We start from the raw sequence: 20,478 nt of genomic DNA on the forward strand, positions 1-20,478 counted from the left end.
GTCAAACTGTCCAGGTGTTGTTCTCTCTGTCAGAGTGTGAGGTTGTTGTGTGGAGTGTTGTGTGCCCACCTCCCTCCTGCTGTCCACTGTACATAGACAAACTATGCCTCTTCTCAAAAGCTGTACTCTGATCCCAATGCTGTGAAGTTTAAACCACATCCAGCAGGCGAACGGGCAAGATTTCTTATTTTTTCTACATTTGACCTTGTTTTCTTTTTAGAGCGAGGATTTTAACTCTTTTATTTTTATCCCCCCCATGATTCTTTTGACATGTTTTTGTTTTTAGAAGGACATCAGACTTCATGTGGTTGTTTTGTGCTGGAACTTCCCGAGTCTTTCAGCTAGAAACTGGAAAAAATGTGAAACCCTGCATCTTCTGTTTGTTTCTGATGTGTCATAGTTTGGATCAAACCACTTGACCTTTGTGTTCAGTTTGTTGTCCCTTTTACTTGAAGTGGTGACTGATGATGAGCTGGACAGACTCACCTGAGCCCCATCTGCTTGCATCACGTGTCTGATGTCTCGGGAGTCTGCTCGCTGACCAATCACACGCCTGTTCTCCTGATTCCTAACCATAACCTGGTCATACACTGTCATAGAGTATTATGCTGTGATGGAACTAAGACATTGCATCTCTGGCGTACAGTACGTACAGTTTGTTACAGGAAGAATTTAGAAAAAACGAATTGTTTGCTACATCTGAGACGGAGAAGAAAAAGAAATTTAGTAAAACTCAAGATTTAGTAAGACTAATCCTGAGTTAAGATGAGTTTGTACTGACCTCTAATTTTGTGGCAGTGAGTTTAGTTTTTTACTCCACACAGACCTGATGTGTTCAGCTCTGCCTCACATGTTCATCCTGTAACAAATTTAAAGGGATAAGTAAGACCCCCCCTCGAGAGATGAAGTCTGTCGACCGCTAGCTTCTCTAGTTGTAGCAACTTCAGCAAAGACCACACGATAGCAATACACTGCTGTCTATTCCTCCACCAGCCAACCATCACCACCAAAAAAGCCACTCATAGCCACAAATAATGCTCAGAACAGCATCAAACTTCAGCAACAGTACAAACAGGATCTCAGCCCATAATATGAGGGAACAAACACCTACTAGCTTCGCCAGAAAAAAGACAAAAACAACTCACCCACTCTCCTCCTTGTGGGAAAGCCCTGACGAGGTCGATTACTGAGTGAGAGTGGGTGAGTTTCGTTTTTGTCTCTTTTCAGGCAAAGCCAGTAGGTGTTTGATGCCTCGTATTGCATTATGGGCTGGGACGCTGTTTGTACTGTTGCTGAATTTTGGTTCTGTTCTGAGCACTATTTGAAGCTGTGAGTGGCTTTTTTGATGGCGTTTAGCTGGTGGAGGAATAGACAGCAGTGTGTTGTTATCGTGTGGTCTTTGCTGAAGTTGCTACAACTAGAGACGCTAGCGGTCGGCAAACTTGATCTCTGGAGGGGGGGGGGGGGTCTTACTCAGTGTTACGGTGTCTTTGACCATGGGTTAAACTTGCGTCGGAACATCCCTTTAATGAACGTCTCATTGACCAAAATGTCTGGTCTCCATCACATCTCCATCTCAGTCCTGGACTGTGATATATATATATATATATATATAATGTGATACTTAATGGTCTAATCTAACAAAAAGTCATCAGTGCGTACTGTGAGGATGTGTGAGGTGATGGTGTGGGGTCACAGCAGCCTCTGGAGAAGGTACCACATGGTGACCGATGCTCTGAGGAGGGCAGCGACTCACACACACCCGCCCGCTTCTAATGTGAATTCAGCCGGACCGGACCCGAGCGCTCTGGTTCTGCCGGGTAGAAGTGGAAACTTGCCTCTCTGCCATGTTTTTTTTTTTTTTGTCTTGTTTACATATCATAAGTTTTGACTTTGCTGTAGCTGTTACAGACTGTGTTCCTGTAGGAGGCGGCGTCCCGGTGTCCGGTTTAGCTCCTCCCTCTGAGCCACACGCACGCCACTTAACAACCGAGTGATGAAACACACACACACATGCACACACCGGCTCTTTCAAATATTCATCACACTCCTGTTTGCAGTGACGTAAAAGCGTCACCACATGAGGAGCTTTGTTATTTCCTGTTCTGGTTCCTAAGTAAAGCTGCTCACAGCTGATGTTTTTAGAAACTCAGTTATTTTCTTAAAGTGTTGCTTGTTGTAGCTTTTAGTGTCAGTAGAGATACTCAACCAGTATTATCTCGGAAATGTTTTATTTTCTTAAAATACCTTCTGAAATGTTAAATGTACAAATGTAAAGTTGTCTAACACTAGTAAAACTCAAATCAGGAGGTTACAATATGATGAACCTGGCCTTGCATCTGACCTGAGACCAGCCATCTGCTGCGTGCTGCTCAGAGCGATGACTCCCCCCTGACCGGCGCCGTCATTCATACTGTACCTGTCATCCGATACCTCCATTGTGCAATAGATAATGTTTATTTTTATTGTTGTTTTGTTGTATTATGTGCAAACAGTCTGATGTTTATTTTGTTTTGTTTTTTTGATAATGTAGCGTTTTGTTTTTAATATGTTTATTTATGCACCCGCTCTGTAGAGGAAGTTTCCTGCTCGCTGCACAATCTGAAAACCTTTGATTCCTGAACGGGTTCAGTCTGTTTCAGGAGAAGAAAGTGGCAACACCGTGGTTACTTGACATTTTCAAATTAGCAGCAATCGTACTATTTAAAAAAAAAAAAAAAAGAAGATATTTAATGAAAAATGACAAGATTGACATCTTAATAATTCCTTTCAATGTGGATCTCTCATGGCGGATGTTCCGTTTCTGTCCTCACACACTGATGCGTCACTGTGAGCAGCCCGGACCGACTGTGGGACTCACGTCAATCACTTTCCTTTGACTTTTCCTCCCGCGGCCTGTTGGATTTCTTTTTCCTGCCTTCCTCAACTCTCCTTCCTCACATGAAGGTGACATAATCTGAGCTGTCTTTATTGAGATGCATACAATGTGTATACAAGTGTGTATAGTATCATGTCTATTATATTTGTCCCATACAAAGTGAAGATGAAGAAGTAAACTTGAAGAGGAAGCGTCTGGAGGATTACTGACACTAATAGCTGAGAGAACAGATAGTGCTTTCTTGTCAACAGTGATCCTCTACATGCTCTGTGCTGTTTACTAGAATAAACATTTCAGTTCAGTCAGACGGGACCCGCTTCATTTGTCTATGAACATTTACAGGAGTTCTCCACTCCATCGAACCAGCCTTTATTTTTTATTTTCATTTTAGCTGTAAAATGTGGAGTTGTGGTGTTGTCATGGTGATAACCTCTGCCCACACACCTCCAAACCTCCCCTGTGGGGTCGATTCTTCTATTGTAGGTGTCTCCAGAACATTTTTCATGACTTCACACACACTCATGCACCGTGTCCAGTACAGTACAGTAAGAGAGTAGTACAGCTTCCACAGATCAGAGTTCTTGTATATGACAACGCAATTCAATTCAATACAACTTTATTTGTCCCTGAGGGCAATTTAGTTCCAGCATGTACAACTTAGAGATATGCACTAGTTATGCTATGCATCAGGTAAAATGTCAAGCCCCAGAACAGAACAAGCATGATAAGCTTGATAGAAAAAGTACTAGAATGACTAAATAATTGATTAGTTAAATCAATAAGATAACATAGATTTTAAAGAAAATCAGACAACAGAGCATGCCTTATAGGAGCAACCTGAAGGCATTATAAAGAAGTCCCTGAACAGGTTGTGATCTGGCTGGGTAATAATGACCTTAGCCTTTTGGAGCACCTGTTTTTCCCACAGTGACCTTATGGTCTCTTTGCTGCGTTACAATAATCAGAATCTGATCTGTGGAAGGCCGGAGTAGATCTTTATGATCGGTGAAGGGCATCGGCAAGTCTTCATCCACGTGGAGGAGAAACAACATTTAAGAATATCATATTAACCTTAAATGGATGGTTTAACATTTTGGCAAATTCGTCTATTGCCATAATCAATCATCATAGGAGCAGATTAATTATTCGTGCAGGCTGTTTTTAGATCAGCAGGGCAGAGACGTGAGCCGCTCAGCTAACGCAACGGAGGCGCACGGTACTTTCGTGTTTATTTCATCAAACTAAATACACAATCCAACAACTCCAGAACGCTCTCATGGACAAGTTGTGACCTGCACATTCACCACGCTATGAAATAATAACGTATAATTATGTAACATTAAAACACATGAAGCAAATACTGGAACTACTTGCGCTTTTGAAATCACTCTGCGAGCAGCCGTGTCTGGAATGTAGTTCCGGCTACGCATTTGCCTCGAAAACAACCCTGTCTCGTAACGTACATTTTTATTTATAACGCGCTTTTACAAGTGCTCAAAGACGCGTTCCATTATTATTTCATAGCGTGGTGAATGTGCAGGTCGCAACATGTCCACCAGAGTGTTTTGGAGTTGTTGTATTGTGTACTTGATGAGTTTGATGAGGGAAAGGCGAGCATACTGTGCGCCGTGCAGAGCTCACGTCTCTGCCCCGCCGATCTAAGAACAGCTTGCACCGTCAATTAAAGGTAATGAACCTGCTCCTAAGACTATAGGGATTATGGCAATGGGAGAAATTGCCAAAATGTTGAAATATCCCTTCAAAAGCTACAAAGTGCATGTATGTGAGTGCATGGGTTCCTGCTATCAGCAGTTACCTCTTCTGTGGAAGTGAGGAGGGGAGGGGTGGGGAGAGGAAGCATGTTTTTAATCTGTTTTACATTTGATCCTCCTGTATCTTCCTCCAGAGGGGGGAAAACAGGATGGAGCTGTCTATCTTAGAGCCAAGATGACCGGTGCAGGTGTCACTGTGGGTGCTGCTGTGCTCCCGCTGAGCCACCTGCACCGAAGCACACGGTGCAGCAGCAGGTCAGCAGCAGTTGTCACCTGTCACTCAGACTTCACACTTTCTAACCCCATCTCTCTCTCACACGACCGAGATAAGCCTGATGACATCACTGTGACATCAGCAGTGTTATTTTCTCAGATTTGACTAAGGACACGGCGCTGCTTACAGGATGTAGCCACAGACGGAGCGTACTTGTGATCTCACATCAACAGTGTGTGTGTGACCCCACCCGTCAGCCATTGTTTGTCTAGCTGTACCAGCATGGTGGTTTGAAATAAACACTGATGAAGTGACTCACATTTTACCTAAGAACCCGCTCTTTCATCTTATACAAGTTACCTAATTCAAACATCAACGGTATCAATACTAGTGAACATTTAGACTTGGTCCAAGACATTAGTTTCTTACCTAAGGAATGTTTTGGGGCTACACACTAATTCATACAGCCATGCAAGGTCAGGGAGTGAATGATATTGATCACATAACTCTAATGTTATCCCTTGTTGGTGAAAGTGATGCTGTTCCAACCATCTCCCCTATTCTTTGAACATCCTCTTAGATTTCCATTGAATGAGACAGGAGGCGTCCTGCTCTCTGACGGAGCTTGAACACAACCTGCATTAATGGCCCGTCCCTGGCAGACAGCTACAATGTGCAGTCAATTACACTCAGCTACATTTCAAGGATACAGCTGTGCAGCGTGAAATGAACGCTGTGCAAACACAGCGGCCATTTCTGGTCGTATTAGCTGAAACCCAAGCAGTCTGCTATGTTAGCGAATGCTAACCATCTCCGTATGGAATAACAGGAAATTCCTTGCTAGGTTGGTGTTTACCCAATGGTAATGAAGAGGAGGAAATGAAAAGCCTATTGGCTTTTAACTGGGAATGTGGGTCAGAGAGGACTGGTGGGTAAACATCTTCTCCCTCCGTCCTCTGCAGAGAGCGCACACCTCCAGCCTCCGACATGGGACCGTGTGCGGACCGCGCGGAGGAGGAATTCTGGGAAGCAGTGAGATGTTCCTCACCGCCCGAGGGCCCACGAATACACACACAGACTCACGCGTGCGCCAGCTGCAGGGTCACTGCTCATTTAGCCTGTGTTTGTCATGCCTGTCAGTATTGGTCACCAGCATGTGTGTGTGAGCTCTCCTTCTACTCAGCCAGCTGTTCCTGGAAACACTCCCAGATGAGCCAGCCCAGGTGCTGCACACCTGGAGGTCAGAGAAAGGTCCAGGAAGCTCCAGTGGCGGGTGACGGGTCCACAGCAGACTGAGGCCTGCTGCCATTCAACAACCTCTACTACAAGTTCCTCAGAGTGGAGGATGTAGAGCTGAAGCTTCAGGGTAGTTGGTTTGACCCCTGAGGTCAGCGTCCTCTGAACAGGCCTACAGTACCAGGAGTTTACCTTCATTCACTCACACACAGACTACACATGCTGAGTTTTTTAAGCCTGGTTATGAAAGAGTTAAAATACCTTTCTAGAATTTAGATCAGATCAGTTAACACTGTGATGTCTGATGGTTCCCTAGAAAGACTGTCATGTAATCTAATCATTGAGAAATACAGAGATGTGTGTGTCAGATCTGACCCCTCGATGACACATGATGTTAATAATTATCAGTATGTTAAAGGAATAGTTCACCAAAAAAATGAAATTCAGTCATTATTGACTCACCCTCATGCTGATGAATACTCCGGAGTAGTTTTTTATTCCTCAAAGTGCATCTGGAGACCCGGGAGGCCGGTTCGTAGTCCAACGAAATCCTTATATGAGAGTCAATAGCACCCAACACAAAAAGTCCATAAAACTACACTAAAACCTTGTAATATTCCTCCACACTGCTCGTCCACTGCAATCCAAGTGTCCTGAAGGGATATAGTCCAGAGTTTACTCAGTAACAGTCCTGTATTGCACTCTAACGTTCACACAAGTGAAGGCAAATTCAAAACAGGACTGTTTAGGCTGTAAAAATGTCCTAAATGACGTCATTTCGAGTAAACTCTGGACTATATCAGGACACATGGATTGCAGTGGACGAGCAGTATAGGGGAAGATTAAAGGGGTTTTGTGTAGTTTTATGGACCTTTTTGTGTCGGGTGCTATTGACTCTTATAAGGATTTTATTGGACTACGAACCGGCCTCCCGGGTCTCCAGATGCACTTTGAGGAATAAAAAACTACTCTGGAGTATTCATCAGCATGAAGGTGAGTCACTAATGACTGAAGTTCATTTTTTGGTGAACTATTCCTTTAAAATGATGAGCGTTAGCGTGTTAGCACTCTGCTGTAAGCACAGTCTGACTGGACCATCAGATCAGCTGCACAGGCCCCAGGTCTGCAGAGCAGCACCAGAGTTTTATTTTAGGTTTACACAAAATTGAGAGAGAGAGAGAGAGAGAGAGAGAGAGAGAGAGAGAGAGAGAGAGAGAGAGAGAGAGAGAGAGAGGAGACGTTTGAATTCTGTTTTTGTGGTTACTGACCTGAAACCACACAGACACACAAACAAACACACCTTATTCAACTGAAGTCAGGAAAGGTATCCTCCCTTTGCTTCTAACGTGGATGATACTCAGCTCTACTTATCGATAGAACCAGATGACAGAAACATCATCAATCTGCAAGACTGCCCGAATCCTGAATGTCCTCTAACTTCCTGCTACTGAATTCAGATCAAACTGAGGTCATTGTGTTTGGACCTAAACATCTCAGGGACACTTTTTCCAATCAGATCGCTTCTCTGAATGGCATCACCCAGACCTCAAGTACAACTGCAAGGAACCTTGCAACCTGATTTTTGACCAGGACCTTTCCTTCAGCTCCCACATAAAACATATAGGACCGCCTTCTTCCACCTGCGCAGTTAGCTAAGATTAGGAATATCCTCTCCCAGAGTGATGCTGAGAAACTGGTGCATGCATTTATCACTTCTTGGCTGGACTACTGTAACTCTCTCCTGTCAGGATGTCCCAAAAACTCTCTAGCTGGTCCAGAAGCTCCATCCTATCTGAAAGATCTCATCATTCCTTACTGTCCTACCAGAGCACTCCGCTCCCAGAATGCAGGTCTGTTAGTGACTCCCAGTATCTCTAAAAGCAGACTGGGAGGTAGAGCCTTCAGTTACCAGGCTCCTTTACTGTGGAACCAGCTCTCTCCATGGGTCAGAGAGGCAGACACTCTAACTATATTCAAGTCTAGGCTTAAGACCTTTAAGGAATGTTAAGAGAGTCTGAGTTGTTTTCAAGGTAAATTCATGCAAAACCGCTGATGCCTGTTCCCGTCGGGGGCAGTTTTTCGGCAAGCAGTCTCTGCATTTGCCTCTAAACCAACTCTGTCTCATAATGTTTCGTTATCATCTCATAGCGTGGTGAATGTGCAGGTCACAACTTGTCCACAGGAGCGTTTTGGAGTTGTTGGATTGTGTATTTGATGAGTTTGATGAAGGAAACCAAGAAATCCCATTAGCCTCCGTAGCGTAGCTCTGAGCAGCTCGCGGCTCTGCTCCGCCGTTCTAAAAATAGCTTGCACCGACAATTAGAGGTAATGAACCTACTGCTATGACTATAGGGATTATGGCAATGGGCCAATTTGCCAAAATGTTGAACTATCCCTTTAAAGTTACAGTGATGATGCCTGAAACCACCTAATATCACATGATCACAGCTGTCCCTATACAGTTTTTTTCAGTTGCTACTGTATTTCATAGTTAATACTGAGACTTACAAATGTCTCAAAATGAGATCTTTTATCCACAACACTGGCAACAAGTCTCACTGTGGAAACAAACAGTCAGTCTTACAGTAAAGAGTGAGATGGACAACACTGTGTCTGTAGAGACGCACCAAAAACACTTCACCTCCACTCCACTTACTGACCTGAGACTGATTCTAAAAGTCTTCCATATTTTGTGTGAGGGAACACGATGATCTTTAGAAGCAGCTCTGTCCACCTCCTCCATCCTGTCCCTCTGTCTTCCTGTCAGCTTCCTGCTGCTGTCCCCAGCAGAGGGCATCCTCTTCCCAGGAATAGAACAGAATTCCTACTTTTCCTCCTCACAGCGCTGGGCACCTGATCTTATCTGAAGAGATAAGAGTCTTCCAATTTTGGACTGATGTTTCCCAAACATCACAGCTTCACTGAATTTCACCAGAAAAATGTTTTGAACCGTATCCAATGAGTGTTTCCTCATTTTCCTGAAGACACCAGTCTGTGTATCGTCTTCCAGTCACTGGCTGGCACCGATCTCAGTCTGTGATTTACTACCAGAGCATCAGACTGAGCCTAAAAAAAAAAAAAACTTTAAACAAAATGACAATGTGCAAAGTCTGGCTGCTCTGTGACCTGGTGACTGGTCAGGACACTGGATCACTCTGGATCGCCTTGTGTGGAGCTGCAGAGGGCCGACAGCGAGGTGGAGAGCTCCTCTGAGAGAAAGTGTTGCACAAGAGCTCAGGAACTTGTTTACTGTCTTGCTGACTGAAATTATCAGCATGGAATAGTGGGTGTGTGGGGAGAGTCAGTGGAAACATCATTGGAGTGAGGGGGAGGAGGCGGGTTGCACTCCACGGTGGAAATGTCACACATTGCAAGGTTTACAGATGCGGAGGTGGATGGACTTTCGTGGCGTGGGCCGCGCTGGTTCACGTGCAGTCAGGGAAGCAGAGGAAAACAGTTTTTGTTTCTCGATCAGCTGAAGTGAGCTGGAAAACTGGGAGGACGGACGAGGCTGCGCCACTGTTCTCCTCGCTGCAACACACACTGTGTACTGAGTGCTTTTACACACACAAGTCAGTTTTTCAGTTTTTTATGACTTTTACTTGGGTACACTTGGAGACAGCTCTTCCATGAAGCTCTCTGACCTTTAGGCAGCTCTAGTCATTGTATTGTTGAGCTCAATCAATCAATAAATGTATATTTATATATATTTTTTATTTCACCTTTATTTGTTCAGGATCGAAGGTCAATTGAGAGCGAGCTCTCTTTTTCAATGACGCCCTGATTACAAAAACACAGCAATTTACAGGGTCTTTCCTTCCCCGCTGTGTAAAAGGGTTTTATGTTCCCCACTTTTCCCCAAAAGGACCCGGGGAACATGCAGTTTTTTGGTCCCATACCTGGAAGTGGAGTTGTGACTTTGCAGATTTTTGCCTATTTTTGAGAGAGAAGTTGAGTTGTGACTTTGAGTGAGAAGTGGAATTGTCCCATTGGTTGGATTTAGGCAATGATGAAAGGAGTTGGTTAAGTTTAGTAAAAAAGACCAGGTAGAGGTTAGACAGGCCAGACAGAGAGAGTCCTCAGAGAGAGTCCATCGACCAGCAACAGCGGGGAACATAGGAACCTTTTTGGGAAAAACGGGGAACATAGGTACACTCCTGCACTTAACAACTTCTGGAGTAATGAACAAAGTGCTTTACATAAAAGATACAAAAGATAAATTAAAGGAATAGTTCACCAAAAAATGAAGTTAATTCATTATTGACTCACCCTCATGCTGATGAATACTCTGGAGTAGTTTTTTATTCCTCAAAGTGCATGAGAGTCATGAGAGTCGACAGCACCCGACACAAAAAGTCCATAAAGCTACACAAAAACCTTGTAATATTCCTCCATACTGCTCGTCTGCTGCAATCCAAGTGTCCTGAAGGGATATAGTCCAGAGTTTACTCGAAACAACGTCATTTAGACATGTTTACAGCCTAAATAGTCTTGTGTTTAATTTTTTGGTGAACTATTCCTTTAAGAAAAACAGCAATGATAAAAACAAATGACAAAGCAGTAGAAACACTGAAAAAAAGGGGGAAAAAAGTTGTGTTGTATTTTAAGTATGTGATAGACCACACACACACAGTTCATTGCAGGATAAGAACCAATCACAGCCAACTCCACCACTGCCAGCCATGTAGAGCTGCTGCATTTTTGAACAGGTCAGAGTGAACTTGGCTGCAGCAGATCTCCCACTGTCAAACATAAAGAAAGATTCCTTTGGTTTTTACTCCAACTTTGACAGTGCTGTGTGGACGTCCTTCTCTTCTGATTTGCAGACTTAATATATCTGATATAAAGGTGTCTCCGTGGAGACATGTGTCCCTGTGTGGACGATCACAGTCTTCTCTGCCAAGACGTTTCACTGGAGCTGCTTTTACATTACATTTGATCACATCACTGGGAATCTGGGGACATAAGGAAAAGCTATCACACACATAAAACAGAATCACACGCACATGAACACCGCAGGACAGTTTAATGCTGATGGAGGAGAAATAAAGTAGGCATTCAATTATAATAAAAAAAGGTTTTAATATCAACCAGTTGAACTATATGTGCTTGTGCAAGAAGCAGATGTAACTTAATTTTCTTAGATGTGTATTAATTTCCCCTACAACCCCCGTCATTTCCACGCAGGGCCGTTGTATAGGGGAGGAAGGTGATGATAACTGTTAGGGGCCCAGCGCCCAGTAGGGCCCCCAAAAAAACCCAGTAGTTTAATCTTTGTATGACTGAATTATTCTGCATAAGACCCTGACTAATACTCATAGTAATGCTGCATTAGCATCAAAACAAAGTAGGCTAAATAAAAAATGATAATACATACATAGTCTAAGAAAAAAAGTGGAAAAGTCAGGGGCCCACTTTAGTATTCTTTTGGGGGCCCCAGAATTCCTAGCAACGGCCCTGTTACCACGTATGGTCTGTGTTGGGCTGCAGGCAGAAATCTCAACACTGAAGATACAGAGGTGAGAAAATATTTCTATGTAATTTGGTGGAGCTGTAAAAGTCAGAAAAGAAACCAACAGCATCACACACAACAGATGGTTCCTGACAACCTGGCACATGCTCACACCACAGTGTGCAGGAGCCTCTGTCCCCCTGCTCGCCTGCATCCATCCAACCACACACACACACACACACACACACACACATACACACTCATGTGGCTGCATATCTGAGGCAACACAGAAACCAACATGTAAACCATCTGACCCCCTCAGGTCGGATATTCCCACACTCTGCAGCAGCCGCTCTCTTGCACCCAGCTGAAAAAAGTGAAATGAGAATGTTTGATTTTTTCACATGAGTAAACGGAGGGGTGAGGGTTCCTCTTTCGTCGGGGGGGTTGGCACGGGGACATCCTGGAGGTGACACTGAGCTGCGCGGCCTCTCACAGCCAAAAATAGACACAAGCCCACCGAGTGCTGCACCAGTGCAAGTGTGAGTTACACTCAGACAGTAGCAAGTACACAAATAAAAGACGTGAAAAAAATAATGTGTATGTGAATGTATATATAGGGGAGACCGGGGATGGCTGTATATTTTTGACACTTCTGTCTGTATCTTGGAGCTCTTTTAAGCCAGTGTCTTCAAAATGTGACACAAACTAGTTACATGTGTCTGCTATTAAATGGTGAAGTTGTTAACTCTGCAACACAAACAGAAGATGCATGGTTTAGTCTCAAACACAAGGAGTGAAATGTTCAATTCACCCCATAGTCTGGTTAGTTGTAACACACCCTGGGGTGAGAAGTAACATTATAAGGATTATGACAAAAACCTAATATTGCAAGTTTTAATACAACACTTAAACACTTCAATTACTTTTGGTGTGTTAGTGTGTGCCATAGTCTCATCCTAACCCAGTGTTTTTCAACCTTGGGGTCAGGACCCCATGTGGGGTCGCCTGGAATTCAAATGGGGTCACCTGAAATGTCTAGTATTTGATTTAAAAAAATTACTGATAAAAATATTATTTTAACTAATTATTATTCTTTTTAAATGTATGAATAAAAACACCACATACAATCTTAAACAACACTATTCTATACTTTCACTTTCTCGACAATAAATTGAGTTCAAATAAAATGCGGCATGTAAAAATATCTGATCTCACCTATGATTGACGGCCGTGATCACATGACTGTACGATCGGGGGTCGCCAGAAATTTGTGATGTCAAAGTGGGGTTACGAGCCAAAAACGGTTGGGAACCACTATCCTAGCCCTTTCATTATTCTTTTTTTTGTTTTGTTATATTTTGGACTTTTCAGGCCTTTAATGGATAGGACAGTAGTGCCAGGAAATGGGGGGACAGAGAGAAGGGGAATGGCATGCAGCAACCAGTGGAGAGAGCTATAGCCTCTGTATATGGGGCATCTGCTCCACCCACTGAGCTACATGACACCTTGTCATTCTCTTTAAAGACCCAGGCTACTGAAATTCAAAGAAAACATATACTAAATGCAATTGAAACTTTGGTTGGAGTTGTTGTACCGTTACAGCTAACCAAGACCCTTATAGCCATGAAGCAGCTTACCTTACAGCTAACCACTACAACATTAGCACTAACCACTTGCATGAGAGATATCTACATACTGTAGACACACAATAAAATGATGTAAGTTTCATGAGTTTTCTACAAAAGGCGATGCTATCATAAAAATAAATGAAGTAAAAAAAAATAAATTGATTGGAGAAATTAGAAGTGTTACAACTGACCCACGTTACAACCAATGACGGACTGGCCATAGGGCAATATGGGCAAATGCCACAATAATAATAATGATGATAATGGCTTACATTATATAGCATGGTAAGCTACGTCTGTAGCCACATGCCCTGGGGCAGACTGACAGAAGTGTGGCTGCCAGTGTGCGCCAAACGACCCCTCCGACCACCACCATGATCATACATATGCATTTACTCGGGGAGGTGGCCACGTGACGATGCATCTGTGTTGATGTGGCCACCAAGAATATAATGTGGTGGTATAAGAGCAGCATAGGCTATAGCTCATCTGGTAGAGCAGTCTCTCATCATCATTGAATGACCACTATATATACATGTTTGTGTAATGTGTGGCCTCTCCTTCAAAAATGGCAGAGCCTCTTTTTGGTTCCAGTAGTTACAACCATCCCCAGTCAGTTGACGGTCCTGTCACTTTGCCTCCAATTGATCATGCGCCCTGGCTACTTGGCCACAGTGATATGCCTTTGGTCGAATGGTCAGCGCGCATGACTCTTATCTGGGAGACTGGGGTTCAAACCCTGCCTGGGCCCTCCTTTGTCCTGCCACTACACTGATCAGTGTGATTGGTTTTGCTGCCAAATACACAACACTGTGTATTGCAACATCTTTCTATCAGAACCAACATGAACTTCTTCATTCTGAGCAACAGTAGCAGGTCTGTTGGATGGGAGCACTCGGGTCAGTCGTTCCTTGTCCTGTTGCTCTGCCCATTGTTCCTGCTTCTAACACATCAACTTTGAGGACAACATGTTCACTTGCACATCCCTAGATGCTCACAGGGAGGATCATGACCTCTTGTAAACTCAAACGCAGCTGTTGTGAAGCAGCAATCACCACCACCCACTCTGAACGACAAACAGAGCACCTCTAGCACCTCGAGCAGCAAACGAGTCTGGCAGTACCCCCCAGAGAAGGTGTTTTCACACCTCACAATATGATCGGAGCTTTATTCAGAGTCCTCCGTTCTGTCTCCTGCCTCCGTCTCACGCTCTCGTGCTCTCACGCTCTGTTAGACTTTGATGCAACAATATCAAAACGTCTCTATCTTGTGGCTGTCTTCTGCTGAATCCTGCACGCGAGACATTATATTTGCCGTCTTAACACCTGTTTCTTACAGAGAGCACAAATTTCAGCATCTTACACATTTGCTGTGTCCAAAATAAAATCGGTTTCTGAGCAGAGTGTGTGCCAGCCTTCATGTTCTGAACTGTGACTGTATAGGGACAGAAAATGATCTTCACGTGCAGTAGCAACAATGTTTTTTTCCCCCCATCATCCATCTCTCCGCGCAGCCGCGAACACACTCGGCCTTTGAGCAGATTTTTCCTCCTCCTCCTTCCTGATGAACTTTCCGTCAAGTCTGTGGCTCCTTGGGTTTATTTGAGACAGGGCTTCTCTTCCTCTTCACCCCTCCATCCCTCCCACTCACTGTGGTTTGCCCCTGTGCCCTTGACGCAGACTCCATCTATATTGAGCCTCTGTAATTATGTCAATGTAATGTTTGTATTTATAGGCGGCTGCCACAGCGCTCTGGCAGCCGCTCCGTCCCAGCTGGGAAGCATCAGTCCGGGTGCCGCGGGCCGGGCACTCCAATGCACTCCTTGCAGGTCTGGATGGATCCGCAGCTTCTCGGAATGACTCACCTGCTGCTGTTGCCTAACCTCCAAACCAACATGTCTACAGGTCTTGTGCACCACTTTATACACACAACTCCAAAATTGAGTCTGACATTTTGATATCTTTGGAATGTGGAGTAAAACTCCCTAAACCTCAGGTTAGGAAAGAGGAGAAAACTCACATTTTTGTTGGACAAAATCAGACTCCGTTCTAATCTCAATCCTTTCCCCCCTGTGTTATTTCATCATTTTACCTCTGAGATGCGCAGGACTTAGTCAGATTAGAAAACCTGAAGGGAAAACTGAAATTTGGTCTCCTCAGGGTCAGGACTTGTGACCATCGTATTCACTATCAGAGCCCCAACACTCTGGACGTCTCCCCAAACTCAAACAACTCTGAAACTCTTTATCTTCTTTTTCCATCTTTCCTTTTATGACAACACATTTATTTGTCTTAGCCTGATTTAACCCCTTATTTTCTATACATGTTGTTTTAGTCACTATCTTTTTGCATAATGTTGTTGTGTAATAGTTACTGTAACAAGTTATTTTCTCTCTGTGAACTTGTGTGTGAGTGTGTGGATGATTGTGTATATTATGTATCAGACCAGATCTTACGTGTCACCTCCATCCAGATGTTCGACAATCACACTCAGGACTCAGAAATCATGTTGTTCATTTAGTTTAATATGTACATTAAAATAAACTATTTACATTATATAAAAAAATTCTATTTACAATGCAGTACATTTGTTCAACATACAAAAAAAAAAGAAAAGAAAAAAAAAAGTCTTATTTCCAGAGACTGAAAAAGCCCTTAGTCAGTCAGGGGGCGTTGCTGTATTCTGAGACTTCCTACTGTAAAAGACCCTGACTTCAAATAGACATCAGACAGACATGACATTCAATTCAAGCCTTCGGAGGAGGACAGAACGAAAGGCAGTTTTAGAACAAAACGTTGTCTAAAAGCTTATTTCACGTGCAGTTTACACTTACAATATAACACACAAAATAAAAAAAAACTTTGATTGTCGTTTAGCCAGTGAAGAATACGGTGCTGGTAAGATGTGTAATAACGTGTTATAGAGGGCACTTAATGGTGAACAATACAACAAAATATTTGCTCTGCAGAGCGATGTCTGCTTCCAGTTGCTTTAGCTGCATGTGCCTGACATGTTGAGTGGAATGTTCCTTTTCATTTGTTCATTCGTCTTTATAAACAGAGTTCCGTCGAGAAAAAAAAAAAGTAGTACCAGCTACATCATTAAAAAAGTTTCAACAGAATTCATCTGTTTCTGTCATATCGGCTGTGTTCGTTGATTTGTGGTGCATATACTGTTTCTCTCAAAATAACTTTTAAATATATTTTTAAGGCATTTTGTCTTGATGCTCCTTCTCCCCCCTGATTAAAAACCACTATAATAATCCTAAAAATATACCTGTAGGCATTACAGTGTAGTCAATAGGCTAGTGGCCTCATCATACTGTGTAGGCTATATGGCTGTTCATCCTGCCATGGTACCACTATTGTTCATACTCCTATAGGAAGTTGCATCTATATATTTGCATAGCATCGTTCTATAGCTGATCATAGGTGTTCCAGTCCATTTTTTTTAATGCGGTCGAGGCTCAAGAGTCCTCCCGTCCTCACATGTGTCTCTTCATGTGCAGGGCCAGGTGGTCGGATCGGGAGAAGGCCCGTTCACACAGGTGACACTGGAACGGCCGGTGTCCCGTGTGCTTCCGGAAGTGACGCGTGAGTTCGTCGGATCGGGCGAACTTCCAGCCGCAGCCCTCCCAGCTGCAGTGGTACGGTTTCTCTCCTATAAACAAACAAACAGAAAAAAACACCGTGAGTGATGACGTCATAGAGAGCTGCATCAATGTGGGCTGCATCCAGCACGTGCATATGCATAAAAAAAGGCCCTATCTTACCTGTGTGCGTCCTGAGGTGCGCCTTCAGGTGGGAGCTCTTGGTGTACGTCTTCCCACAGCCGGTAAAAGTGCAGGTGTGTGTCGCGGTCCGTTTCCTCGGCCAGGACCTGCGACCCCTCTTTGGCTTGGTGTCCATCATCTCCAGCGGGGAGGACGGCGGGGTGAGGAGGACCCGCTGCCCGGCCGCTGGAGGCTGCTGCTGCTGCTGCTGCTGCTGCTGCTGCTGCTGCTGCATGCCCATGGCCGCGTCCTCCCCGAACATCGCGGGGAAGGAGTGGTGGTGGTGGTGGTGGTGAGGGTGGGGGTGGTGGTGGTGCGCCCCCGTGAACGGGAGCTGCAGCCCCGTGTGCGGGTGAGGGAATCCCCCGGGCGCGCTGCTGCGGGCGTGGGAGTGGAAGCTCTGCGGGAACGTCAGCGAGGTGCCGCTGCACATCTGCGGCTGAGGCTGGTGGCACTCGGAGCTCATCAGGTCGTCCGGGCTGAGCGGCGGCGTCATGCTGCCCATGGCCGCCTGCGGAGAGTTGGCCAGCCGCGGCTGCTGCTCGTATGACATCATGCAGGACACGTTCCCCTCGTGTTTGATTTTGGTGCAGCTCTGGGGAACCAGACCCATGACGGGTCCGTATGAGTCCATGGTGCCGGGCTCGACTTTAATGTTCGGATGCTCGGGGAATAATTCCTGAGTGGTCTGGAAAGGCGTGGAGCTGATCAGAAACCTGCCCTGGATGCTGGCACCGCTCCCGGTGAAGAAGCTCGTATCCACGTCGGAGCGCAGCAGCTCCGCCATCAGACTGTTGTATGGCGGAGGAGGGCAGTCTATGTCTGGGACAGAGGTGTAATTGGCTTGTGTCTGAGGCATCCCGGTGTGTTGTTGCTGTTGCTGCTGCTGGTGATACGCAGACGACCCGGACTCCTGGAGCCGATAGGACTCTACCCCCGTCCCGGCGGCTGGCGCCTCATCGGAGCCAGATGTGTTTGCCAGAATAAACTCAAGATCCAAGAACTTATCCAGGTCCTCTTCATCTTTTCTGCCCAAGCAACTGCCGTCCAAGTCGGGCGCAACGCTGGTCATGTCGACCTTCCACCGCTGGAGCAAGGATGGGAGAGTAGGATTAGTTTCAAAATAAAAACAAACCAAAAAAAATTATCATTTTTTTTTAAAAACAAATTATTTTACCATTGAAAAAATAAAAACAAAAACACACAAAACTAATCGAATATCACCAACAGTGTAGCAACATTTAACCAAAATCATGAAAATGACATTATAATTCATCAAAGGGCCACTGCTCTGCTGTATCAGAGTCTAGCAGAGCAAGTGCATCAAGTTGTGCGATTAAGTCAAAACACCGCACTCAGTCACCTGGAACTCAACAAGTGTAAAATCTAAACAGCGCAACTTACATCTCCCCAGCATTTCTCCTTCTGGATGGAAAAGGTGGAGATTGATGGTAAAATGGTCCCACTTAAGGCCATTTCCACAAGTTGTTTAAAAAAAAAGTAGAAAAAAATCCCTCAAGTGTTGAGAAAAGTCACTTATTCTGTTTAAAGGAAATCACCAGAGTCTTCAGAAAAAAAAAGCTACGGATCGCGTCGCTTCTCCTGTCGTCGTTTCTCCTCACTCATGTAAGTAAAGCTTGTGCGTCTGGAGGGAGCTGCTTTTCTTATAAACGCTGTTCCCTGCACAAATCAGACCAATGCGAGGCTGGGGGAAGGAAGCGCGTCCAGGATGAGGGACGCTGCGCACCGACCAGCCCCTAAATTTAGCCCCGGTATAAAAGTACAGCTTCCTAGCGAGTCAGATGCAGAGAGGCTGGAGAGAGGGTCAGAGCAGGACTGGTGCGGAATGCTCTCTCTGCTCCGCGGCCGGCAGCTACTTAACCTCACAGAGGAAACCCGCCCCTCTCAAACCTGTCCAACAACTGGCAGAGAGGGAGAGAGAGAGAGAGAGACCGCCCCGTGGACAGGCACCACTAAAAGACATAATAAGCACATTAGCACGTTGTTGAAAAAAAGAAAGAAAAAAAAGCAACGAAAACGATACTGCGAGGCCATGCAAGCGTTTTACACTAAGGAAGAGAGATGCTGCAGGTGCCATGTGTGTTACGCATTTGGGCACGGTGCGCTTTTACGCACACAACTGACGCCATACAGATCTGATCAGAAACGATTCTTATTTCATGTATTTGTTTACTGTGCAGCGGGATAATAAAACACTCTGGCTGCTGATCAACAATGTGTTTATGAAACGTGAAACAAGTCTGTCACAGATCAGACTCCTCGCTCCTCTGTCTCTGAGCAGCAGGTTCTGGGCTTTTTTCTTTTTTTTTTTTTTTTGCTGCAGGCTTCAGCCACCAGGCGCCACCACGGCTTCTCTCCTCACGGTCCCCGAACTCTAACAACTCAAGCGATGTTAAAGCGGCTGTACCACGGTGCCAATATTCAAATATTAGCGCTGTGTCAGATTCAAACATGCAGCGTGAGGCGGGTGAACAGAAAACTGCTGGTACCACTATGAATATGAACCACGCACTCTGCTACTTCTTTCTCCACGGCTGCTGCCGCTGTGCCCACGAGCAGTGAAAGCTGCAGCAGCTGAAAATATGAAAGATATCAGTTGTTTTCTGCTTCTCTGTAATTTGATGATTTTTTTCTTTTTTGCATAGTGGTTGAAGGAGAAATCACATCCTGCACTTGCAGCCTGAATGTTGTAACACCACAATCTGCTCTGTGTTTGTACATGAGGTGTTTGTGACTGGAGGGAAAAAGAGAAACATGGCACAGATGGAAAAATAAATGTGATGAATCAGGACCTATAGTAAAAAAAAAAGGCCTAATACAGTCTTTGATTTACATGTGTACACTACTTCATTGATGATTGATTATTGCAAATTTGTAAACTTTTTAATTTAATGTTTTTATGTGAAGGCGAGTCCTTTCTTTGTTTCTGTAGTGTTATGTATTTACTGTGTTCGTCATGTGTACCCAGCCTTCGGCCTGTGTCAGCAGGTCACGTCCTACCCGCTGCTGTAAATGTGTCAAAACCACCGTTGGCTCCATTCTCATAGAGCTCTGAGTGGCTGACTAAATACTGCATGTGTGACCTAATCACATAACGCCGCAGTGACCTGATCATCTGTTAATGTGAGCGGCAGGAATTCACGGCAGGAACTCACGCTTTAATTAAGTGAAATCATCATGAGTCATCATTATGATTGGAGTGGATTATTTTGAAGTTTTAACTCACAACTAGCAGCTGGGTTAACATTATTTGTATGAGTTAAAGGGATACTTCACCCAAAATCGATAATTCACCACTTTTCTACTCACCGTCACGCCAAGGACGGGTTCAGAGAATTTTTGGAGTTATCAAAACACTTTTGGAGTTCCGGGGGTGGGGGGGTGGGGGGGATCCGGCTGGCAACGGATTTTCATATAATGGCGGCAGATAGAGCTCACTTTTGAATTGTCCAAAACACACACTATGAAACATCCAAATACCTCCATACTGCTCGTCTGTACT

The 20,478-nt window shown here is 44.6% G+C and overlaps 1 protein-coding gene across 1 annotated transcript; it reads right to left on the reverse strand.

Annotated features, from left to right (window-relative positions):
- Positions 1-15,773: 15,773 nt before the first annotated feature.
- LOC310984858 (Krueppel-like factor 4) lies at positions 15,774-18,791 on the reverse strand. The gene is made up of 3 exons (XM_083970208.1): positions 18,360-18,791; positions 16,956-18,042; positions 15,774-16,843 (listed from the first exon to the last, which is right to left on the reverse strand). Exons 1-3 carry the CDS (start codon positions 18,429-18,431, stop codon positions 16,668-16,670), a joined length of 1,335 nt encoding a protein of 444 aa, XP_083826334.1. The 5' UTR covers positions 18,432-18,791; the 3' UTR covers positions 15,774-16,667.
- Positions 18,792-20,478: the final 1,687 nt, after the last annotated feature.

The sequence above is a fragment of the Trachurus trachurus genome (assembly GCF_905171665.1).
Source record: "Trachurus trachurus genome assembly, chromosome: 4".
Classification (NCBI taxonomy): Eukaryota; Metazoa; Chordata; class Actinopteri; order Carangiformes; family Carangidae; genus Trachurus; species Trachurus trachurus.